This window comes from Oryctolagus cuniculus, chromosome 6 (assembly GCF_051225735.1).
Source record: "Oryctolagus cuniculus isolate XC-2025 breed Fujian yellow rabbit chromosome 6, ASM5122573v1, whole genome shotgun sequence".
Taxonomy (NCBI): Eukaryota; Metazoa; Chordata; class Mammalia; order Lagomorpha; family Leporidae; genus Oryctolagus; species Oryctolagus cuniculus.
In genome coordinates this window covers 68,500,487-68,524,254 of record NC_142872.1, presented here as the reverse complement: position 1 = coordinate 68,524,254, position 23,768 = coordinate 68,500,487, and the positions used below count along the sequence as shown (strand labels likewise).

Here is a 23,768-nt window from a genome sequence, read left to right as displayed (position 1 = left end):
CCTAGGTCACTTCTGGGGGCTCTTGGGGGTAAGGTCTGCGCATGTGTCAACAGTGACACCTGCATTTGTCAAGATCGCCGTGGCTCCCAGGTCACCACGGCCCTGAGCTGCACTCTCGCTGCCCGGCAGTGCCCTTGTTGGCCTGGGGAAGCAAGCACTGTGGCAGAGGGGCAGGCCGCTTGGAAGACTCAGACTGCTGCCCCACCTCCAGGGAAGGACGAAGGGCGGGGCCTCCCTCCCCAGGCTCTGGGAAGCTGGCAGGACACCTCTGCAAACTCCACCCACTCAGGTCCCAGCTGCAGCTGCAGCCCGCCTGGGCTCAGCCACTGGCAAAGCATGCGGTGGGGGTGGCAGCAGGGAGGTGGCCCCGCAGGACCCAGCCGCGTGGCGCCCACTCGTCGAGACAGCTCCAGCTCTGGCACGCTGGCACTCGCCAGAAACTAGGACCCGTGCTGAGCCTGTGCGTCAGCCTGTCCTGGGTCCCTTCCACATCTGTAGCTTTCAGCTTTGCATTTTGAAAGAACTTCAGACTCGCCCAAATGTGAGAACACGACAGCCACCTCCAGGCCCTGCGCTAATTATGCCACACACAAAGAACCCAAACCCTAAGACGCCACAGATGTGAAAAGGCCAGAAACGGCAGACTCAGGGGCCGGCGCTGTGGTGCAGCAGCTAAGCCGCTGCCTGCAGGGCCGGCATCCCAAATGGGCGCTTACTGCACTTCCGATCCAGTTCTCTGCTATGGCCTGGAAAAGCACTAGGAGATGGCCCAAGTCCTTGCCCCCTGTGTGGGAGACCTGGAAGAAGCTCCTGGCTTCGAATCTGTGAATCGGCGTAGCCCTGGCTGTTGCAGCCAATTAGGGAGTGAACAAGTGGTTGGAAGACCTCTCTCTCTCTGCCTCTCATCCTCTCTCTGTGTAACTGACTTTCAAGTAAAATAAATAAATCTTTAAAAAAAAAAAAAAAGGCAGACCTGGAGACAGAACGCAGACCAGTGGCTGCCTGGAGCTGGCAGCGGGAGGCTCTTTTTGGGATGAGGAAAATGTGCTAAGACAGACTTGGGCTGGTGTTTGCACAACTTGGCTGAAGAACCAATAATCATTGAATTGTACATTGAAACTGGGCAGCTTTGGTGGCGTATAAATTACACCTCAATAAAGTCTATTTCTTATTTTTGTATTTTATGATTTTTTGTTTTTTTAAATATTGATTTGTTTTTGTAGCTACTTCAAAGATAGAGCAGGAGAGAGAGAGAGAGAGAGAGAGAGATTCCCATTCTCTGGTTCATTCCCCTAAATGCCCACAAAAGCCAGGGCTGAGCTAGTCTGAAGCCAGGAGCATTATCTGGGTCTTCCACATAGATGGCCAAGTGCAGGGGCCCAAGCCCTTGGGCCATCTTCCGATGCCTTCCCAGGTGCATTAGCAGGGAGCTGGATTGGCAACAGAACAGCCAGAACAGGAACCATCACTCCAATATGTGCTGTACCACAATGCCCACCCCAAGAAAGTCCCTTTAAAAAACACAACAAATAAGCCGGCGCCGTGGCTCACTAGGCTAATCCTCCACCTTGCGGCGCCGGCACACCGGGTTCTAGTCCCGGTTGGGGCGCCGGATTCTGTCCCGGTTGCCCCTCTTCCAGGCCAGCTCTCTGCTATGGCCAGGGAGTGCAGTGGAGGATGGCCCAGGTGCTTGGGCCCTGCACCCCATGGGAGACCAGGAAAAGCACCTGGCTCCTGGCTCCTGCCAGGATCAGCGCGGTGCGCCGGCTGCAGCGGCGGCCATTGGAGGGTGAACCAACGGCAAAAGGAAGACCTTTCTCTCTCTGTCTCTCTCTCTCACTGTCCACTCTGCCTGTCAAAAAAAAAAAAAAAAAAAAAAAAAAAAAAAAAAAAAAACACAACAAAGGAGGGGGCTGTCTAAGCCACCGCCCGCAGTGCCAGCATCCCATATGGGTGCTGTTTCAAGTCCCAGCTGATCATTTTCTGATCCAGTTCCCTGCTAATGCATCTTGGAAAGCAGCAGAGAATGTCCCTGCACCCATGTAGAAGATCCTGATGGAATTCCAGACTCCTGGCTTTTGTCTGGCCCAGCTCCAGCCATTGCAGCCATTTGGGGAGTGAACCAGTGGATGCAAAAGTATTTCTCTTTCTCTCAGTAACTCTAGCTTTTAAATAAATACTTTTTTCCTTAAAAAGACTACTATAAAAAAGGCTTGCATAGCCCTCACCTACATTCATCGAATGTTACTATCTTAGAAGCAATGGTACAATCCTGTCAGTAGCTGTAAGTGACAGTAAACTGTGAAAGGCAGGAAATTAGCAGTGATGCAGTGCTGGCAGCTGATCTACAGACCTCACTGTCACTGCCACAATGCTTCTTCCTGCCCTGCCTCTGGCCCAGCACCCACCTGCAGTCTGGACACTTGTTCCTAGTCCTTGCTGTCTGACCTTGGCACCATGGTGCATCCTCACCAGAGTGGACAAGTTCAGTGTGGCTGTGCCTGTCCTGACATCGAGAGCCCCAGTGTGCTTGACCTGCCACACAGGTCAGGCGTGGACCAGGGCACCCACTCTGGAGAGGGCTGGAAGCCTGCAGGACAGCACAGCATGGGCCCTGCTGAGGGCCAGGCCCTGCAGGGGGTGGGGGTGTCATACTTCAGGAAGTGGTGCACTCCTGAGACAAGGACCAAGGCCCACGGCTGCTGCTGTGGATCCTGTAGGTGAAAGACAGGTGGGGAGCCCAAGAAGGGACACACAGGTGGCATCACTACCAGACCCACTTCTGGTGCCTGTGTGGCCAGGTCCTGGATCTTGGAGGGAGAGCCTTCCTCAGGGATACAAGGACAGCCCCTTTGAACTCGGAGCAGCTGTTGACGCCTGGTCCTTTGGGCCTGTCGCTCAGAGACCAGCAGGTAATGGGGTGAGGGAGTGGTGCTCTGGTGGAAGAGCTGACCCCAGCATCAGAAGTGATGGGCCAGGCTCTGCCCTGGCTTCTGCTGGGCCCAAGAATGAAGTAAACGTAAGACAGGTTAACAGAAGAACATGAGATTGTGGTTTTGCAAGTTGGACAGGGCAGGAAGCCCTCTAAAGGCAAGGAAGACCCCAGGCAGCTGGCAGAGGCCGTCATGTGTGCTCTGGGCTGAACACAGAACTGTAAGCTGCGCAGTGTGAGCAGGAAGGTGGCCGGGCAGGCAGCAGACTGGTCATGGGGTGACAGCAGAGATCAGGGCAAGTGCCCTGGCTGGCTGGTGCAGCTCTCCCTGCACTCCCCGGCCTCGGTGCCAAGAGAGTCCCTTCCCTTCCTGGGCTGGGAGGCCTCATCCTCGTGCAAAGTCACCCCCTGCTTTCCAAGGTCACAGTGACCTCCTTGCACCTGCTGCTGCTTTTTTTTTTTTTTTTACAGGCAGAGTGGACAGTGAGAGAGACAGAGAGAAAGGTCTTCCTTTTCCGTTGGTTCACCCCCCCAGTGGCTGCTGCGGCCGGCGCACTGCGGCTGGTGCACCACACTGATCTGAAGCCACGAGCCAGGTGCTTCCTCCTGGTCTCCCATGTGGGTGCAGGGCCCAAGCACTTGGGCCATCCTCCACTGCACTCCCTGGCCACAGCAGAGAGCTGGCCTGGAAGAGGGGCAACCGGGACAGAATCCAGCGCCCCGACCGGGACTAGAACCTGGTGTGCCGGTGCCGCAAGGCGGAGGATTAGCCTAGTGAGCCGCAGTGCCGGCCCAAAGTGATGTCTTCACCACTACTCTACTAGCCAATTTTCATATTTTTATTTCAGAAGCATGCAGATATATTGAATTCAGAAAAGTAAGTTTTATGGAATCATTCTATTAAAAAGAAAAACAAAACACAAGCTATGTATTCCTAGCAGTGTTGTTGGTGATTGTAACACCTTTGGATGCTCCCAAGTGCTGTATGGCATCATCGCAAAGTAAGCTAGGGCAGGCCCCACAGCAAGGATGCGGCTGCTGCAGGCAAGACCTGAACTGGGGGCCCAGAATGATTTTTTAGGCAAAGAAAGCAAAGTTCAAAACAGCTCTAGTTCACTTCTTTTTTTTTTTCCTAAGAAAGGGGAAATAAGAAAAGTTGCCAGTGTTTGTTCATTTGTGTAAAAAGGCACACAGGAAAGATAAAGCAGAAACCCGAGATTAGGCCCAGGGAAGGCAGTGGTGGGGGCAGCAGTGGTCAGAGGAACAGAGCGATGCAGAGGGGCCGAACAACTTCTTTAAGCACAGCTTTGGAGTCATGCTAATGTTCAGCGAGGTTTTTAAGTATCATTATGAATTCGTGAATCCACTGGTTCACCCCTCAGACATCTGCCACATCCAGGGCTGGGCCAGGCCAAAGTCAGGAGTCCAGAACTCCATTTGGATCTCCCACATGGGTGGCAGGGGCTCAAGCGCCTGGGCCATCACTCACTGTCTTCTCAGACACACTAGCAGGAAGCTGGATCGGAAGCAGAGGAAAAGGCCATGGACTGGCTCTTTGAAATGGGGTATGGCCGCTCCAAGTGGAGGTTCAACCAGCTGCACCACAATGCCTGCCCCCTTGACTTTATTTTATTTTTATTTTTTAATTTTTTTTGACAGGCAGAGTGGACAGTGAGAGAGAGAGACAGAGAGAAAGGTCTTCCTTTGCCGTTGGTTCACCCTCCAATGGCTGCCGCGGCCGGCGCGCTGTGGCCGGCGCACCGCGCTGATCCGATAGCAGGAGCCAGGTGCTTCTCCTGGTCTCCCATGGGGTGCAGGGCCCAAGCACCTGGGCCATCCTCCACTGCACTCCCTGGCCACAGCAGAGAGCTGGCCTGAAAGAGGGGCAACCGGGACAGAATCCGGCGCCCCGACCGGGACTAGAACCTGGTGTGCCGGTGCCGCTAGGGGGAGGATTAGCCTAGTGAGCCGCGGCGCCAGCCGATTTTATTTTAATAGTGGTAATATAAAGCTTCTTTTTTAAAAAAAATAGATTTATTTATTTGTTTGTTTGAAAGGCAGAGTCTCAGAAAGAGAAGGAGAAAGAGAGAGAGAGAATCTTCCATCCATTGGTTCACTCTCCAAATGGCTGCAGCAGTCCAGCCTGGGTCAGGCCAAAGCCAGGAGTCAGGAGATTCTTCCAGGTCTCCCACATGGGCGCAGGGGCCCAAGCACTTGGGCCATCTTTCACTGCTTTCCCAGGCCACAGCAGAGAGCTAGATCAGAAGAGGAGCAGCCGGGACTCCAACCAGCGCCCATATCAGATGCCGGCATTGCAGGCTGATGCTTTAGCCTTTAGCACCACAGCACTAGCCCCTAAATAAATCTATTTTTTTAAAGTCACCAGGAAGACCTATCCCCACCCATCATGCTTCTCTCTGAAGGAGGCTTCGAGTTGTCCTATGCCATGCACATCGTTGCCCTTCTGACGGGAGACAGTGAGAAGGCACAGCCTTGGTCCAGGGGGCAAAAATGACAAAGAAAACCAGTCTGGGCGGTTCTACAGAACAACTGGCTGGTGGTCTCCCAAGACCGAGAAGGATGCAGACACGAGGAGCTGAGGAAGCGTCCCAGATTGGAGGGGGCGGAGGCCCGAGAAAAGTGATGCCATGAGGGCACCCTGGACCAGGAAAGGATGTGGGGCAGCCACTGAAGGTCTGTAGCTCAGTGACTCGCCTTGTGTCCATGGGGCATTCTCTCTAATAACTGTGCTCTTGTTAGATACAATGGTGACGTTTGCGGCTGGGGTGTGGGGCAGCGACTTCAGCTGCCACTTGGGACGCCCACATCCCATATGGGAGCATCCGTTCCAGTCCCAGCTGCTCCACTTCTGCCCCAGCTCCCTGCTGATGCACGTGGGAAAGCAGCAGAAGATGGGCCAAGTGCTAGGGCTCCTGCTACCCACGTGGGAGACCCAGATGGAGCTCCAGGCTCCTGCTTTCGGCCTGGCCCAGCTCTGGCTGTTGCAGCTATTTGGGGAGTGAACCAGCAGATGGAGGACTCTCTCTCTCTCTGTCTGTCTTTCAAATACATAAATAAAACTTTAAAAACAAAATGATGTTAACATCTGAGGAAGCTGGATGAAAAGTAAACAAGTGTTTCTTGCAGTTTTTTTTTTTTTTCTTTTTTGAGATGCAGGTAGTAGTCAGACAGTAATAGACAGACAAAGAGAGCTCTGAGCCACTGCTTACTTCCCCGGTGTCTGCAATGGCCCGGTACTGGGCCAGGTTGAAGCTGGGAGTCAGGAACCCAATGCAGGTCTCCCATGTGGGTGGAGGGACCTAACTACTCAGCCCATCACCTGCAATCTCCAAGGGTGCACAGCAACAGGAGGTTGGAGTCAGGAACCGGGGTTCAAGCCATAACTTGAACCCAGGCTCTCCACTGGCAGATGCAGGCTTCCCAACCAGTGACTTAACTGCTAGCTCAAACACCAACCCACGGGGCTGGCACTGTGGCACAGCAGGTTAAAGCCCTGGCTTGCAGCGCCAGCATCCCATATGGGCGCCAGTTCTGGTCCCAGCTGTTCTACTTCCAATCCAGCTCTCTGCTGTGGCCTGGGAAAATAGTAGAAGATGGCCTAAGTCCTTGGGCCTCTGCACCCATGTAGGAGACCTGGAAGAAGCTCCTGGCTCCTGGCTTTGGATCAGCTCAGCTCTGGCCGTTGTGGTCATTTGGGGAGTGAACCAGTGGATGGAAGACCTCTCTCTCTCTCTCTCTGGCTCTCTGTAACTGCCTTTAAAGTAAATAAAATAAACCTTAAAAAAAAAAAAAAGCCAAGCCAAGAGCTACATTTATTTAAAAGGCAGAGAGGAGAGAATCTTCCATACACTGGTTTACCCCCGAATAGCCACAACAGGGTCTGGGCCAGGCTGAAACAAGGAGCTAGGAACTGCACTTGGGTCCGCTGTGTGAGTGGCAGGGGCCCAAGCACTTGAGCAGTCTTCTGCTGCTTCCCCAGGCACATTAGCAGGAGCTGGACTGGAAGCAGAGCAGCTGGGACTTGAACTGGCACTTAGACACAGAATGTCAGCATCCCTAGTGGCAGATTAATCCACTGCACCATAATACTGGCCCTGTTCCTGTACTTTTTTTTAAAGACTTATTTTATTTGTTTGAAAGGCAGTGTTACACAGAGAGAAGAGGTGGGGAGAGAGAGATCTTCCATCTGCTGGTTCACTCCCCAAATGGATATAATGGCCAGGGCTAGGTCAGGCAGAAGCCAGGAGCTTCTTCTGGGTCTCCCACATGGGTGCAGAGACTCAAGCACTTGGCCTACCCTCTGCTGCTTTCCCAGGTGTACTAGCAGGGAACTGGATTAGAAGTGGGGCTGCCAGGACTGGAACCAACACCCATATGGGATGCTGGTGCTGCAGGTGGTGGCTTAACCAGTGGTACCACAGTGCCAGCACCACACCCCCTGTGCTATTTTTAAAACACCTTTATTGGAGCCTGCACTCTGGTATAGCAGGCTAAGTCTCCAGTTGCAGTGCTGGCATCCCATATGGGATCTTTATAAATATTTATTTTATTTATTTGAAAGACAGAGTTACAGAGAGAGGTAGAGCCAGAGAGAGAGAGAGACAGACAGACAGACAGAGGGGTCTTCCTTCTGCTGATTCACTCCCCAAATGGCAGAAACAGCCAGAGCTGAGTTGATCTGAAGCTAGGAATTAGTATCTCGTTCAAGGGCTCCCATGCAGGTGCAGAAGCCCAAAGACTTGGGCCAATCTCTACTGCTTTCCCAGGCCATAGCAGAGTTGGATCAGAAGTAGAGCAGCTGGGACTTGAACCGGTGCCCATATGGGATGTTGGCACTGCAGGCTGGGGATTTAACCCGCTGCGCCACAGTGCTGACCCCCTGCTCCTCTTTGATCCAGCTCTCTGTTATGGCCTGGGAAAGCAGTAGAAGATGGCCCAGTGGGGCCGGTGCCATGGCTCACTTGGTTAATCCTCCGCCTGTGGCACCGGCATCCCATATGGGTGCCAGGTTCTAATCTTGGTTGCTCCTCTTCCAGGCCAGCTCTCTGCTGTGGCCTGGGAGGGCAGTGAAGGATGGCCCAAGTGCTTGGGCCCCTGCACCGCATGGGAGACCAGGAGGAAGCACCTGGCTCCTGGCTTCGATTGGCGTAGCTCTGGCCATGGCGGCCATTTGGGGAGTGAACCAACAGAAGGAGGACCTTTCTCTCTCTCTCTCTCTGTCAAAAAAAAAAAAAAAAAAAAAGAATTTGGCCCAAGTCCTTGGGCCCCTGCACCCATGTGGGAGACCCGAAAGAAGCTCCTGGCTCCTGGCTTCAGATCAGCACAGCTCCGGCCACTGAGACCATTTGGGACTATTTGGGGAGTGAACCAGCAGATGGAAGACCTTTCTCTCTGTCTCTCCCTCTCTTTGTCGGTAACGTTCCTTCTCAAATAAATAAGTAAAATCTTAAAAAAAAAAAAAAAACACTTTTTTTTTTTTTTGACAGGCAGAGTGGACAGTGAGAGAGACAGACAGAGAGAAAGGTCTTCCTTTTCTGCTGGTTCACCCCCCAGTGGCCGCTGCGGCCGGTGCACCGCGCTGATCCGATGGCAGGTGCCAGGTGCTTCTCCTGGTCTCCCATGGGGTGCAGGGCCCAAGCACTTGGGCCATTCTCCACTGCCCTCCCTGGCCACAGCAGAGAGCTGGCCTGGAAGAGGGGCAACCGGGACAGAATCTGGCACCCTGACCGGGACTAGAACCCGGTGTGCTGGCGCTGCTAGGCGGAGGATTAGCCTATTGAGCTATGGCGGCGCCAGCCAAAAAAAACCCCACTTTATTAATGTAGTTTATATACCTTAAGTTTTTTTCTTATTTTCCTTTTATTTGAGAGAGAAAAAGATACAGACAGAGCTCACAGCTGCTGGTTCACTCCCTAAATGCCCACAGTAACTGGGGCTGGGTCCGTTCTGAAGCCAGGAGCCAGGAACACAATCCAGGTCTCCACATGGGTGGTAAGGACCCAGTTTCTTGATCTATTGCTGTTGCCTCTCAGGGTCTGCATTAGCAAGAAACCGCAGGGAGCTGGCGGTGCGGCACAGCGGGCTCAGCGGCCGCATTCCAGGGCAGCGTCCCACAGCTGAGAGCAGGTTTGAGTCCTGTTTGCTCTGCTTCTGATCCAGCTCTCTGTGAACAGAGCACCTGGGAACACAGCAGATGGCCCCGTGCTTGGGCCCCTGCCACCCTCATGGCAGACACGGATGGAGCATCTCTCTCTCTTTCTCTCTCTCTGTCGCTCTGTCTTTCAAATAGATAATAAATCTTAAAAGAAAAGACTAGAATCAGGAGCCAGAGCTGGGAACCCCAGCCAACTCCTTTGCTGTGGGATACAAACTATTAGATTAAACGCCCATCCCAATTTTCCCATTCTAAGTGTACACGTCAATGATTTCAGTGAATTCTCCAAGTTGTGCACACTATCCCAAGGCAATTCGGGGATATTTTCACCACCTCCCATGCTCCAGGCCCAGGCCCCCACGGACACCCTTTCGCCTGCTGGATCTGCCTTCTCCTGGCCACTTCACCCATGGAGTTGTAGTGGGTGGGCTTTCACAGGCGCCAAATCAGCAGTGTTTTGGAGGCTGCTGTCCTGTTTGAATGGATCACTGGGTGAAACTTGAAGTTCTGTAGAGAGGCTCGATGGTGTTTTATTCTTTTTTAAGATTTATTTGTTTATTTGAAAAGGCAGAGTGACAGAGAGAGGGGGGAAGATACACAGAGAGAAAGATCTGCCATCCAAAATGGATGCAAAGACTGGGGATGGGTCAGGCCAAAGCCAGGAGCCTGGAATTCCAACCAGGTTCCTCTACAAGGGTAGCAGGTACTCAGCTATGTTCCACTTTTTCCTGGCAGGGCACTGGATCAGAAGTGGAGCAGCCGGGACTCGAACCGGCACTCAGATGAGATGCCGGCGATGCAGGCAGCAGGTTACCTGCTGCACCACAATGGTATCGTATTAGTGTTAAACTCCTGGTTTACATAATTGGAAGTTAGAGAGGATGTTAACAGAAGAAGCTGCGTGGAGGATATATTTGTGCAATTCTAAAGTAATTTCAAAGGGAGTGTTGCTTTGTGGGATGCTCTGGGTCTGAGCTGCGCGCCGCCACTTCTGGCCCACTGCACCCGTGTTGGTGGTCTTTCTGCCTCCCAGGGGTCTTTGGCATCCTCTGGATGGTTCCTGAGGGCCGTGTAGGAGCCAGAGGCATAGAGGATGCATCATACAGCGGCTGGGGATCGGCTGTCGCTGCCCAGGTAGTGTTGGCGCCTCCAGGGCTGGACAGGAGCACAGGGACTGCTGGCTTTCTAGTCAGCCCAGGCGGGGCCCTGAGCCCCTGGGCAAGTGGAGAGAAAGGGAGATAGAGACCAAGGCCCTGGAGAAGGCTCCTGAGGCTGGGGCCCGGGTCCCTGCCCTGAATGGGGACTTCCTCTGAAACTGCTGCTGTCAGGCCCGAGTTTCCTGTGGCCAGGACCAAGGGGATGAACTCAGACGGGAGGACTTCCTGGCCTCAGAGGAAATGAGAGCCGGCAGTGAACTTGGGCAGACACACTGGCCTGTGAGTGAGCGCCAAGACCTCATGAGCAGAGAGACACAGGGGCCATGTCACGGTCGCCAGTGCCCAGGCAGTGAGTGGCATGTGCCTCCTCTTCAGGGGCCAGCCTATAGTCAGGGCGGTCAGGAAGGGCCCAGGAATGCATCTCTGTGTCCTGGCTCCTGTCAGCCTCTCCATCACTGAGCACACGCCTTGGGCTGGTGCAGAGGGCAAGCATGGGCACCCACCCCTGCCAGCTCAGAATCCCCAGAGCCCCAGCCAGGGAGTGTCTGGGATGAGGAAGGGCTGGACCGAGCCTTGGGGGCAGCACAGAAGGCTGCTGTCTGGGCAGCGAGGCTGGAGCTCCGGGGCCACACAGCTCTGATGGGTAGAAACCCCCTGCAGGGTGCGGGGGAGGGGCCTAGGGCGGCCCCGTGGCCCAGGCCCCAGCAAAAGGCAGTGTCAGTCCCCGTCCCTGTTGCAGCTTGCATGTGGCCTCTGTCACTGCTGACCAAACCTGCCCCCCATCCCAGCTGTGACCAGAAGGAGAAGTGGCTGGACGGCCCCGTGGAGCGTGCCAGGCGAGGTGGACTCAGGTGGCCAGTGCCCCACAACCCACAGGAGCCCCTTCCCCAAAGCGCAGAGGGCGTTGCCAGAGCTGCGGCTCACCACCAGGCTTGGCCCCAGACCTGGTGGGGATGGGGGGTTGGGGGGCAGGAGGCTAGCTCTGTCCAGACCACAGGACCTCGGTGCTGGGGGGTTGGGGGGCAGGAGGCTAGCTCTGTCCAGACCACAGGACCTCAGTGCTGGGGGTGGGGGCTGGGGCCGCAGAAAGGGAAGAGGAGGCTGCTACCCTGAGCCAAGAGGAATCTGGAGGAAGGGCGTTGACCATTCTAAGACGGGGGGGCCGGGGCCGGGTTCTGCCATCCTGCCAGAATGCTTTGGGACAGGTGGCCCACAAAGCCAGGCGGCAGAATAACCCTGTGTGTGGTGCCTACACAGCTCTGAGGGAGCCTGGAGGTACTGGGACTCCATTCTGAGGCCAAAGGGAGCTGGGAGTGGCTGCAGCAGGAGGGGCTGTGGTCAGCATTCCACCACTGAGCAGCCTTGGGCAGGGTGGGGAAGCAGGTGAGTGGGTGTGCGTGGGGGATGGGTGGGAGTGGAGAGGGCGCAGGGAGGAGCCCGCAGCGCCCGGGACTGGATGCAGAATGAGGGACATGTCTGAAAGGCTAGCTGGGCCTGCTCAGGGCACAGGTCCTAGGAGACACTGCTCGGGGCCTGCCCTGGGACTGTGGCCATGGGTTTCACTGCTCCTGTGTCCCCGAGTCCCCACGGGCCTGACCTCCCACGGAAGGAAACTGGGATCTGGTGCCGTCATTTCCTGGGGAGGGGGGGGGGGTCCCAGAGGCCCGTCTGCAGGCCCGGATTGGTGTGCTGAGGTCTGGACACCGGTGGCCACCCTGCCCCTCCCCGGCAAGGCGGGGCCGCCCCGGCACTGACCGCTCAAGGCGCAGTGGCTGGAAGAAGCGGAAGCGGATGAAGTCCCCGGCGGCAGGCGTGAAGGCCCAGAAGAAGTCCTCACGCAGGTAGGCCTTCTCCAGGGTGAAGTGCTGGTACGTCTTGAGGCTGGTGCTCACCTCGGCCGGCGGGTTCACGTGCTCCTTCCGCAGAGCCTGTTTCCCGAAGTCCTTGTCCTACAGCCACTTGGGGGCTCAGGCACCCGGGACTGGAGCCAGGATGAGGTCTGAAAGGCCAGCTGGGCCTGCTCAGGGCACAGGGCCCGGGGGACACTGAAGCTATGCATTCACTGGACACGTCCAACGTCGGAAGGAGCCTGGATGGCCAGTGTGGGCTCCGCCAGCACAGAGGCAGGGCACAGAAAGGGGCCAGTGGGAGGAAGCGGGCAGCCTGTTCCCAGCCTGGTTTCCGGCTTCCAGCCTGGCCAGGATCCATGGCTCAGTGGCATGGTCACATGTGCCCCTCCCTTCCCTGCAGCCCTTGGAGAGGGGCGGGGAGGGTGCTGAGGCCAGCCTTCCCCTTCTTATCAGCAGACGGGCTGATAGGAGCTCTCCGGCACCATGAAAGACGAGATAGCTCTCCTGGCCACTGTCACCCTCCTCGGAGTCCTGCTGCAAGGTGGGCTTTCTCCTGTCTGGTGTGGGTGGGCTTCAGATGCCTGCAGCCGGGGAGGGTGCCGCAGCCCACACTTTCCGGCTTGAGAGCCAGCTGCGGGGCTCACAGTTTCCCAGGGCTGGGAGGGGGGTAGCCCTGGGGGACAGCTGCAGGTGAGCTCAGGAGTCCTGGGCAGGGACCACGACCAAGAGGGGTGCCTGAGCAGGGGGACAGTAGTGGGGGCTGGTGGCCCCTTGGCTAGAGAAAGGACGCTAACTTCTCTGTTGAGCTGCAGGAGCTGGGAGGATGCGAGACCGAATGGCGAGGCAGCTTGAGCCTGGTGCAGAGCCCACCTTCCCAGCGGTCCCCATCCATCTCTGCACCCTGGGGCTGGCTGCGTGGACTGGGAAGGGCTGAAACCTGCTCCCCAAGCCCCCTCACTCCAGTGTGACTGCTTGTTGCCTATCTTGGGCTGGCCCCAGAGGGCACACCGCTGGGCCAGGCGCCTTGTGGCATGGGGACACCAGTGGCCCTCGGTGTGTGGGCTAGGATAGGGCACAGCCCCCGCCCCGGGGGGGTCCGGGAGGGCTGGAAAGAGTGACTTGACCTTCAGCTGAGCCAGCAAGCTGGCACCTTCTCATGGAGCCTGCCCCTCACCCCACCCCGATCCCTCATGACAAATCCCACACTGTGCTGGCATGGCCACCTGTGGGACCCACAATGCTCATGGGCTAGCTCCATAAGGGCCTGGACCAAAGATGTCCCAGGGAGACCTGCCACTGGGGCTGTGGGTGTGGTCACGGCTCGGGGAGGAGGGGGAGAAGAGTTCTTTGTAAGCAGAGAGGGCCAGCCCACCGTGTTCAGCTACTCACAGTGGAAGGGAGGGAGGTGGAGCCCGGGGTGAGCTGGGATCGTCCCAGCTGCAGTCATGTTCTAAGGGAAAGGGGTATCTGTCAGAATTGGGCCTGGGCCCAGAACCATTGGCCTGAGAAGCTGAGGCAGCAGCCGGGCCCCCAGACACAAGTTTGAGTGACCCTGGCTGGAGGCAGAGTCCAGGGGTCCCCAGTGGTGGGCCTGAAGGTGAGGCCCCTAGGGACCTGAGAGCCATAGGCTGTGCTTGCTGATACCTCCGGGGCACTTCCTGTACAGGGGAATCTGGAGAGCGCAAACTGGGCACCCACCTGTGTTTTGCAAATCAAACGATTCAGGAGGCAGGTGTTCTTGTGCCCTTATCCCTCCCCCCCCCCCAACACACGGGCAGGGCAGGGCTTCCTTGCCCCCAGCCCGCCCTCCCACTGGGCAAGATGGACACAGGAGGGGGCAGGCGGGGAGACCATCAGACAGAAGTTTTGGGGTGCTCACTCAGTGCGGGGGCCAGACTGGAGGGGCGACCACACCTGACGCCCGCTTCCGCGTGCCCCCAGCCTACTTCTCCCTGCAGGTGATCTACGCCAGAAGAGCCTTCCGCGTGTCGCCGCCGCTCACCACTGGTCCGCCGGGATTCGAGCGCGTCTACCGAGCCCAGTGAGGCGCGGGGTACAGGGCGGGCTGTCCCGAGTGGTTCTGGGTCCCAGCCGGCCAGGCCAAGTCTCATCTGGCCCGCCCACCGCCCGCAGGGTGAACTGCAGCGAGTACTTCCCGCTGTTCCTCGCAGCGCTCTGGGTCGCCGGCATCTACTTTCACGAAGGTCTGCGCGCAGGGCAGGGGCACAGGGCAGGGCGGCCCGGCCACGCCCCCGCACTCACCGCGTGCCCTCTGGCAGGCGCCGCGGCCCTCTGCGGCCTGGTCTACCTGTTCGCGCGCTTCCGCTACTTCCACAGCTACGAGCGCTCGGCGGAGCTCAGGTGAGAGGCGGGCGGGGCGGGGCTCCTGGGAGGCCGAACTGCGGGCGGGAGGCGGGGAGAGGCTGGGAGCGGGGAGGCCTGGGGCCCCCGCGGAGGCCCGAGCCCTGAGCGCTGTCGCCTGGCTCAGCAGGCTGGCCCCGATGTACCAGAGCGCGGGTGCGCTCTGGCTGTTGATCGCGCTGGGGGCGCTCGGCCTGCTCTCGCACTTCCTCCCGGCCCCGCTGCGCGCCGCGCTGCTTGGCTGGCTCCGGACGCTGCTGCCCTGGGCCTGAGACCCGGTCTGCCAGACTGAGGAACACCAGCGCCTCCTGGAGAGGGGAGGGCAGTCCTCCTCTGCCGCCAGGAGTCTTATTAAAGTTCCCCTAACTGGACTTCTGCACTCCGGCTGCTTTCTCTGGGGCACAGACGACTGCGCACAGCCTGCTGCAGAGCCTAGAAGGGCTGCAGCAGTCTGGCAGGCTTCATGGAGGCGGCGTCAAGAAGAAAAGAAGTCTCCTGGGGGTGCTTCTGCCTTGCTCTCAGTGCCTGCTCCTTCTCAGGCGCTCTCCTCACCTGGCCCCTTCCTCTCGCCTTGCCTGCCAACCTTCAGCCACCCTAGTCCCTGCCCTCATGAGTGACACCAGCCTGTCACTCTAAGTGACAGGGCCTCTCAAAGGACAGGCCCCTGCAGGACGGGGAACAGCTGGGGCTTGGGCTGTTAGGGTGATGACATCAGGTGCTCAGGGGGCAGGGAGGCCTCGGGAACCTGGCCCTGGAGGCAGGGCAGCCCAGAGTCTCCAGCCGAACAGAACCGGGACAGTGGCACAGAGCGCAGGGAGGGGGCTGCCGCCGGGAGCACTCCTATTAGAGGCACAGGCTTCATTAACCCTTTATTACAAGTCACGCTCTTATAGAAGTATATGTGGACTTACGTGAAAAAATCAAATGTATCCAAGAATAAAAAACACAGCACATAAAGTAGTATATGCATTCCAGTGTTCGCGCTGGAGAGAGGGCGCCCGAGGGGAAGCGCTTCCAACGTGGCCTGGCCGGGCCGGCCGGGCGAACGGTCTGGGGGTCTGGGCGGCTGGGCCGGCCCGCAGGCACAGTGTGGGGGCCCTGCGCCCCGCGGCCCGGTGGGCAGGGGCAGCACCAGCTCCTGGGGCCTCCGGGCCAGCGGTGGACCCCGGGCCAGCCCCACGGGGCATCCAGGCCGGGCCCTCCGGGGGCAGCAGTGATGCAGTGTGGTCGGGGGCCGCCGAGCGCCCGCCGGAGCCTGCCGCTCAGTCGGCCTTCTTCAGGAAGATCTGGCAGTGCCCAAAAGAGGGGGCTGGGCTCAGCAAGGCTGTGGCGAGGCCATGGAGCCACGCCCCGAGCCCACCCCTGCCCCCGGCCGCCTCACCTCACTCAGAATAACCCACACAGGCGAGTCCGTCTGGATGGAGAGGCGCAGTGCCTCCAGGGGACCAAAGGCAGGGTCCACCTCGCCTTCTGCCACACCCTTGTAGAAAGAGCCTGGAAGAGGGTGGGGCCGTGAGGTCCGGGGCGTGCCCAGCCCTGCCCCTCCCGCCGAGAGCACTCCCCCCCCCTCACCTATCTGCAGGTAGCCGTCAGGGCTCCGGGGGTAGCGCAGCGTGGCCGAGCGGCCCTCCTGCAGGGCCTCCTTGTCCGACTGGGGGTTCTGGGGGCAAAGGGAAGGCCCTGAAGCTGTAGCCGGCTGAGGGCCAGGCCTCCATGCACACCCACACCCTGCACCACTCACGTCGAAGGGAAGCACCTCCACGGACGTGTTGAAGAGCTTGTCCTCCGGGTGCTCAATGTTCCCGCTGCGGAAGAAGAACCTGCGGCCAGGCCGGCCCGTGAGCCGCGGCCGTGGCCATGGGTTTCTCTACGCGCTGTGTCCCCTGAGTCCCCATGGGCCTGACCTCCCACGGAAGGAAACTGGGAACTGGTGCCGTCATTTCCTGGGTGTGGGGGGGGTCCCAGAGGCCCATCTGCAGGCCCGGATTGGTGTGCTGAGGTCTGGACACCGGTGGCCACCCTGCCCCTCCCCGGCAAGGCGGGGCCGCCCCGGCACTGACCGCTCAAGGCGCAGTGGCTGGAAGAAGCGGAAGCGGATGAAGTCCCCGGCGGCAGGCGTGAAGGCCCAGAAGAAGTCCTCACGCAGGTAGGCCTTCTCCAGGGTGAAGTGCTGGTACGTCTTGAGGCTGGTGCTCACCTCGGCCGGCGGGTTCACGTGCTCCTTCCGCAGAGCCTGTTTCCCGAAGTCCTTGTCCTGCGGCCGCAGGGCGGGCGGCGGCGCGCTTCAGGCACCATGGCCTGGCTCTGCCCATCCCCCCCCAGGCCCCCAACCCCAGCACGCTGAGCATGCCTGCAGCCTACCTTCAGTTTCTGGATCTTGCCCGCCAGCGAGGAGTGAGTGCCCACGTGCTGGAAGAGCGACGGCTTGAAGCGGATCCGCAGGTTGGCCTTCTGCCGGTCACAGTGCTTCTGCGAAGGGAGAGGGAGGCCCGGGGCTCGGCTCGGCAGCGCAGATCCGGTTGTGTGGCCCCGCCGCCCCGCCCCGTCTCCGCGTGGCCCCCTACTCACCGCATCCTTCTCCGGGTTGCAGACTTTCACCCACAGAATGTGGTCCAGAAGCCAGTCGATGGGCTTGTCCCGGTAGAACATGAGGGTGAACTCCACGATCAAGCTCAGGTCCAGCGACTTGAACATCTTCCCTGGGGCAGGACCGGGGAAGGGTGCTCAGTGGGCAGCACTGCCCTACCCCGCCTCTTCCCAACACCTTGTAGGAGGGGGTGCTGGGCAAGTCCCACAGCCATTCCCCTGGGCGGTCTCAGGAAGTGTGTAGACACAGGGGGACAGGTGAGGCTGGGGGACCCTGACTCCCCCGTGCAGCGGGCACTGCAGGCAGGGCCAGGTCTCGGCCTAAGGCTCAGAGGCAGGACACAGCCCAGGCCCGGGAGGAGAGACGAGGGCGGAGGGTGGGGGCGCACCGATGAAGCCCAGCTGGGAGAACTCCAGGATCATCCAGTCCTCGGAGGGCTGCTGGAGTGCAAAGTTCTTCATGGTGCTCAGATAGTTGGGCTTGGCCACGATGTCATCTTCCAGCTGCACAGGGTTGGGTGGAAGGCGGCAGAAATTCAGGGTGGGCACAGGGGCGGGGCGGGGCTCGCCCCTCCCCCAGGGCCGAGGGGCTGACCTGCACGTAGTAGACGCCTTTGGACTGCGCGTACATCATGAGGAAGCAGTAGTCGAGGTTCTGTTTGGTCCTCCACCTGCAGGCCAGAGACCTTGGGTGTGGCTGCCACTGAGAAGTGACATTGCCACCCTCCCCCCACCCGGCCATGCAGGGCTCCTCTGGTGGAGACTCAGAAACCCCGCAGGCAAGCACCCCAGACTCAGACCCCCAGGGACAGGACAGCAGGGCACTGGGAGCGTGGGAGCAGTGCCAGTACCTGACTCTCTCTTTGGGGTCCCCAAAGGACTCGCGGAGGCGGGAGAAGTCAGGGTAGAAGTGGGGGGAAGGGGAGATGACCTCCAGGAGCCCCGAGTGGATCTCCGTGGGGAACCTGGGTGGCGGGAACAGAAGGCCCTCTGGGGCAGGGGGCTGCACAGCCCAGCAGCCCCTGTCCCAGCCCCCCCATACCCAGCCTGCAGAGGCAGTGGGTTTCAGCGGCACTGGGCTGCCTCCACGCACCCTCCCCCACTCCCTGCAGAGACCCCTCCCACCAGCTTTCTGGGGCTGCCAGGACTCACAAGGCCTTGATGTTCTCTGTCACCGCTGAAGTGTACTGTGGGTCAGTCTGTGGGGACACCAAGTACCCTCCCTTAGCCCAGATACCACCCCAAAGGGCCGGGAAAGGGTCAGGAAGGGGCTCAGCCTTCCAGTGTCCGGCAGGTAGAGGGGGTGAGCTGCCAGAAGGAGGCTGGGCTTGGGGGCCTAGTGCCTCGGGAAAGCCCTTTGGGATGGGAGGGGCTGTGGGTGGGGCAAATGAGGGCAGGGGCATTCCCACCAGGGGGCGCCAACAGGTCGCTTTCTTTTTAAAGCGAACCAAACTGATGACTGAGCTTCTTCATAAAGGCTTTTTTCTCCCGGATGTTGTTCCTTTTCTTGTCATCTTGCGCTATGGGTCCTGCTGTGAATGGCCCCCCACCCTGCCCCCACGCCACTCGCCTCGGCGATCAGCACCACGATGACAGAGTCCTCCTTCTCCTGCGGGCTCAGCTCCGAGATGAGCGAGTGCAGCGTGTCCGTCAGGTAGGAGTGCACCTCCCGCCGGACGCTCGGGATGCCCATGACCACGGACACTGCAGGGTGCAGGAGGTGGTGACACTAGGCCCCCGGACCGGAGCCAGGATGCACCTGGTCCACTTCTCGTCGCCCCCCAGGTGCACCCCTACCTCCGGTGCGGCCCTGGCCCACGCGCACCGCTGGCTGCAGGCTGCTCTCCTTGGCCAGCAGGTGGGGCAGGTGGTGGAAGACTGTAGGCAGGTGCAACACGTGCCTGTGTGAGATGTTCCAGGGCTTCAGCCGGGGGTCCTCTGGGAGTTGGAAATGGACAGGTCAGAAAGCACCAGCCAGGACCCGCCCACCCCCAGGTCTCCCTCGCTGCCCTGGAGCGCACCTGTCAAGCGGCCCCAGGTGCGGTTGCTGTCCCCGTCTCGCAGTGCCTGCCTCTCTGACACAGCTCGCTTGATCTCATCCAGCACCAGGTTGAGCTCCTTGGAGCGCTTAAGGCTCTCCTGCTCAGCCGCGTGCAAACGGTCCCGCAGCGCCAGGAACTCCCGCTGGTAAACATCCACCACGTCGCCTGTGGGTGGCACGCAGCTGTCACCAGGGCACGGCCCGAGGGGGTGCCCTGTGACAGCCTGGGTGTTCTCCCTGTGGCCATCTGCATCTCCTTCTCCTTCCTGCCACAGCAGGGTCACTCCAAAGTCACATGCAGGAGAAAAAGCCCCCAGTGGGAAGCCAGCCCTCTTCCTCATTATTTTCTCTTGTGAGAAGGGCTGCGACACCACAGCCAGCTCCAGCCAGGCAGCCCTCAGAAGAGCTAAACAGCCTCAGGCCCAGTCCCCTTGCTTCTTGCTGGGGGTGAAAGGACCTGGCCAATCCAAGGGGATCATCATCCCCAGCCTTTCCCCTCGGCGCCCACCCTTCCCCAGGGAGGGGGTCATTGGCGCCCCAAGCCCCTGGGGAGAGCCAACTTCCATGGCTGCAGGGTGCCCATTCTTCACTGGCCTTGTGGTCACATGGGCCCTGGGAGTGCCGGCACCCCTGAGCCAGTGGGTCGCCCGGCCACCTGTGAGACCATCAAGGAGACGAGCTGGGAATCTGACTCTGGGCCGGCCTGGGAGGGTCTGCACGGCACCACAGGGGGGCCTTTGCTAGTAGCACTGGAAGCAGCACGCAGGTGGAATCCTTGGGGTGGGCAGCACCAGGCTCCCAGGGAGTGGGAAGGAGATAAACAAGAGCCTGGGCACGCGCCAGCCATTCGCAGGGGCTGGGCACTCTCGGCCTGACACTCCCGCGCCTGCTCTCTTCCTCTGTGCACCTCCTGTCCCTCGGAGACGCTCTGCCTTGGCACAGGCTGCTGCTTCAGCCTGGAACCCCACTTGGGTAAAAGGCCCCCGCAAGGCCTCCTTCCCAAGGCGGCTCTTTCCATTCTTGATCCCCAGGGCTTCAGGACCCGTCCCCCCAAGCCCTCTACCACCCCCTCCCCAGTACCCTGGAATGTGCGCTCTGCCCAGCCCCTGTACACCAAAGGTCACAAGCCAGGCAGACTTCCACAGGAAACACCCCTCCTGTGGCTCACAGCGCAGGTCTGAGTACAAAGTCCCAGGGGAAGAGGGAGAGGAGAGGGGCGGAGCTGGTCCCCATGGCACCTGTCCCAAGAGCAACTCACCCACCAATCTCCCCCCACCCTGCGTCTCTAGGGGCTAAAGGCCTAAGCCACATGGAGCCCTGGGACAGCCCTGCAGGGGAGGGAGCAAGGAATCAGGTTACGGGAACTGGGAGCTCCACACTGGGCCCCAGGACCAAGTTACCCTGGAAACCTGACCCCTTGGACGCCACCAATGCTCAAGGCCTAGCTGGGCAGTGCTGCTGGGAGGTGTTTCAGAGGTGTGGGGACAGGACTGGTGTGCTGGATGCCCCCACCCTGGCTGCCGACCCCTGTGTGGGGAGCCAGGGGGCAGCGGGCTCCCTGTTCCCTGGCCAGGCTCTGCCCAAGGTGGCCAGGCCAGTGCACAGTGCTGTCCTGAACCGCCCTGACTCCCTAGGTCAGGCACAGCCTGCTCTCCAGCCCGGCCTCCTTCTCCTCCAGGTTTCTGTTGGGCCTATGGGTTCCGGCCTGGCAGCTGCCCACACCTTCCCTTCTTCCATTTCCCATAGCACCACAGGCCCTGTCCTGCCAGCTGCCTGCAGGGGTCCCGCCTGACCCTCATCCCATTTCTCTGACTGTGGGTCCACTCTCCCCACTTGTGACTTCCTCCCCAGGAGCTGGGACGGAAGGGACCAAGGTCCCTGGGCCTGGGGGAGCCTTCCCCCACCCCACGCCGCTCTGGGGTGGGGCAGGGCAGAGGTTCCTGGGATAGAGGGTAAGGTGGAGGGACTTTGGCTTGTCTTTCAACCCATAGCTACTTACCCCAGGGCGGTGGGGCGAGCTGGCGGTGGGGGACTGCAGGGTGGCCACACCATTGAGAGGTGCAAGGCCTTCCCAACCCCCCACCCCCAAGGTGCCCCCTAGTTTTCTCTCAGCGCAAGGATTCCAAAACTAAGATGGAACACCTGTACTTAGAAAAACAGACCGTGAGGGGCCACATGATGCCCAGGTGGGCTGGGGGCATGAAGCGTGGCAGGTACTTGCTCCTCTCCCAGCCTTGCATCCTCGCACAAGGACTGCCAGAGTGCAGACCTGGAAGAGTGGGCGGCCCGGGTGGCTGAAGCCAAGTTTCGCCCCTCCCCCAGGGTCTGGCCCTGAGCAGGTTCGTGGCTGAGGTCTGCACGCTGGGCCCTGGCAGAGCGGCTTCACCAGCTTGGACAAGGCTGGTGTGAAAGAGCCTCAGGCCCTTCCCAAGGGTCTGACTTGCTGAAGCCTGGAAGTCCTTCCTGGGTTTGCCCCCTGGCTCCTAGGCTGCCTTCTGCCCCCGCTGTCCATCTCGCTGTCAGTTCCAGTTCCTGTGTCCTGCTTGCTGCAAACTGGAAGCCAGGATCCAGCCTGGCCTTAGACTGGAGAAGCCTGGCTCCACCGTGGACTTCACGTAGAGCTGGCTACGTGTAAGAACGGAAGTGTTCATACACAACAGCTCACATCTGTGGCTTCTCTTGAGGTTTCCAAACACTGCCCCTGTTGGGTCCCAAAGAGATGGTGACAGTTCCTGGGCAGGGCAGACCCAGGCCACCCCTCTCCTCATCCCACAGGCTCCAGGGCTTCTGTCTCGCGGGGGAAGGGCCCCTGTAGCTGAGCCCCTGCCCTTCTCTGGCTCGGGGCTGCCCTCCTGCATGCCAGCCTCCTGGGGACCCCCTGAGGCACAGCGGCCTGTGCGGAGCACCTGTCGCCTCTCACTGTGGCTCCGAGACGGGCCCCCTGTGGCTAAGGCAGACAAGTCAATGAGTGCACCCATCCTCCAGGCCTTTGTGACTGTCTGCCTTCGTGGCCACTCTTGCAAGGGCCCAAAATGTCCTCCCCTTAGTGACACACCTGGGTACGGAGCACTCTGTCCCCACTAGGCCCATGCACAGGTGCCACCCCCCATACAGACTTACAGAGCTCTAAGGGGAGGCCAGGCCTTTCGCACACAACACAGCCCACCTGCAGAGCCCCCGTCACAGGCTCCAAGCGCAGGCCCTAGGGCTCTGCCCTCAGGGTCTCTGGCCTGGCCTCCACCCACACAGGACCACCTGGCTGGGCTGGCAAGGGCAGCTGGGACAGGGAGTCTGCAGGAACCCCCTCTTCTGTCCTCTCCTTCCCTGCAGGGTGGGGAACAGGCAGGCATTAGCCGGAGACAGGCAGAGGGTCGCTGGCCTCCTGCAGGAAGGAAGCAGCTCCCGGGGGCCTCCTGTCCAGGCTGGGTGGACAAGAGCGTCTGAAGGCCCCGGGGTCCCACTCAGGTCAAACCACCCCAGGCTCCACCAAGAGACTCCAGCCAATAGCAGGGCCTGTGCCGGCCTCAAGTGCCCTGGCCAGGCTCCGAGGGCCACGGTGGGGGACTGGCAGTGTTCCCTCCCCAAGCACAGCCTGTGTGTGTGGAGAGGTGGAGGCTGTCCAAGGAGACAGCACGCAGTAAGTTACCAGGCAGCAGGGCGGGCCGGGTGCTCTCCTGCACTCAACTTCGCTCAGGCCAAGAGACCCATACCAAGAGGAGGGCTGCAGCGGGCGGCCGGCGGGGACAGCAGGTTCCTGGGCAGGCGGGCTGGCTGGGTGGGGTGCGGTGGGGGTAGTGCTGGGGCGTCTCCCTGTTTTCTCACACCTGTCTCAGGCGCGCTGTACCTGCTCCTGCCCAGGTGCCTGGAGCTGGCACCCTAAGACTCCCAAATTACCCGCACCTCTGTGACCTTGTGTCTTTGCCCCGCTCTCTTCTGAGAGCTCCCGGGGAGGGGGGCCTCGGCTAGCCCGAGGGAGCGACCGCCCCTTAGCATAGGGACAACCGGTGCCCACCGGAGCCAGCACCCCCACGGGGCGCTGGGCCGCCGCGCGCCCCTGGCCTAGCCCAAAGCCGGAAGGGAACCTCGTTATTCCAGCAGCAAACAAGTGGGGGCGAGGAGGGAGGGGCGTCCCCGCGCTCGGGACTGGGGGGAAGGGGCGCCGCGACGGCTTCCGGCCGGCTCCCGCGACCTCCGCCGGGCCCCGCTCCGGCGGCTCGGCCAGGTGCGCCCAGGTGCGGCGCGGGCCGCCGGGCAGCGGCGGGCGCAGGGGCTCACCTTTCTGGCCGCTGAGCGCCGCGTACCAGGACAGCGAGAGGAAGGCGCACAGGCAGAAGAGCAGCAGCGTCAGGAAGGTGCCATTGCGGAGCCTCATCTCCTCGGGTGCGCGGCGGGCGCCGGCGGGGCCGAGGCCGCATGGCCCGGGGGACCGGGGCCGGGGCGCGGGGCTGGGGGCGGCGGGGCCCCGGCCCCGGGGCGGGGAAGGGGCCGGGGGCCCGGGGCCGGGCTCGGAGGCGGTTGCCCGGGACGGGGCTCGGGCCGGGGGCCGCGCCGGCTGCTGCTCCGAGGCGCGGGACGCTAGCGGCCGCGGCTCGGCAGCGGGGCCGGGCCGGGCGGGGCTGGGCTGGGCGGCGAGAGCCGCGGCCCGGCCTGGATCCGAGGCCGCCGC

The 23,768-nt window shown here is 60.3% G+C and overlaps 2 protein-coding genes and 1 long non-coding RNA gene across 8 annotated transcripts in view; 1 reads left to right on the top strand and 2 right to left on the bottom strand.

Moving 5' to 3' along the window:
• Positions 1-12,160, bottom strand: part of LOC138850225 (uncharacterized) — a 19,396-nt gene extending 7,236 nt beyond the window's left edge. Inside the window, exon 1 of the long non-coding RNA XR_011389922.2 lies at positions 12,020-12,160. This is a non-coding gene — a long non-coding RNA (uncharacterized LOC138850225). The remainder of the gene's footprint in view (positions 1-12,019) is intronic.
• LTC4S (leukotriene C4 synthase) lies at positions 11,908-15,432 on the top strand. 6 transcript variants are annotated; one of them, XM_070076520.1, is made up of 6 exons: positions 11,908-12,105; positions 12,571-12,655; positions 14,056-14,155; positions 14,248-14,318; positions 14,394-14,475; positions 14,606-15,432. In XM_070076520.1, the coding sequence occupies exons 2-6, from the start codon at positions 12,598-12,600 to the stop codon at positions 14,745-14,747; spliced, it is 453 nt and encodes a 150-aa protein (XP_069932621.1). In that variant the 5' UTR covers positions 11,908-12,105; positions 12,571-12,597; the 3' UTR covers positions 14,748-15,432. The 6 variants fall into 6 exon arrangements, with proteins under 6 accessions (XP_069932621.1, XP_051689795.1, XP_051689794.1 ...); XM_070076518.2 differs by having other exon boundaries at positions 11,924-12,105; positions 14,073-14,155; positions 14,606-14,846; XM_070076517.2 differs by having other exon boundaries at positions 11,973-12,105; positions 12,568-12,655; positions 14,073-14,155; positions 14,606-14,846.
• MGAT4B (alpha-1,3-mannosyl-glycoprotein 4-beta-N-acetylglucosaminyltransferase B) lies at positions 15,332-23,768 on the bottom strand. The gene is made up of 15 exons (XM_051833812.3): positions 23,378-23,768; positions 19,083-19,268; positions 18,859-18,999; positions 18,632-18,765; positions 18,214-18,260; positions 17,913-18,026; positions 17,657-17,732; positions 17,451-17,565; positions 17,044-17,174; positions 16,837-16,944; positions 16,536-16,729; positions 16,217-16,295; positions 16,048-16,135; positions 15,857-15,969; positions 15,332-15,761 (listed from the first exon to the last, which is right to left on the bottom strand). Exons 1-15 carry the CDS (start codon positions 23,472-23,474, stop codon positions 15,738-15,740), a joined length of 1,647 nt encoding a protein of 548 aa, XP_051689772.1. The 5' UTR covers positions 23,475-23,768; the 3' UTR covers positions 15,332-15,737.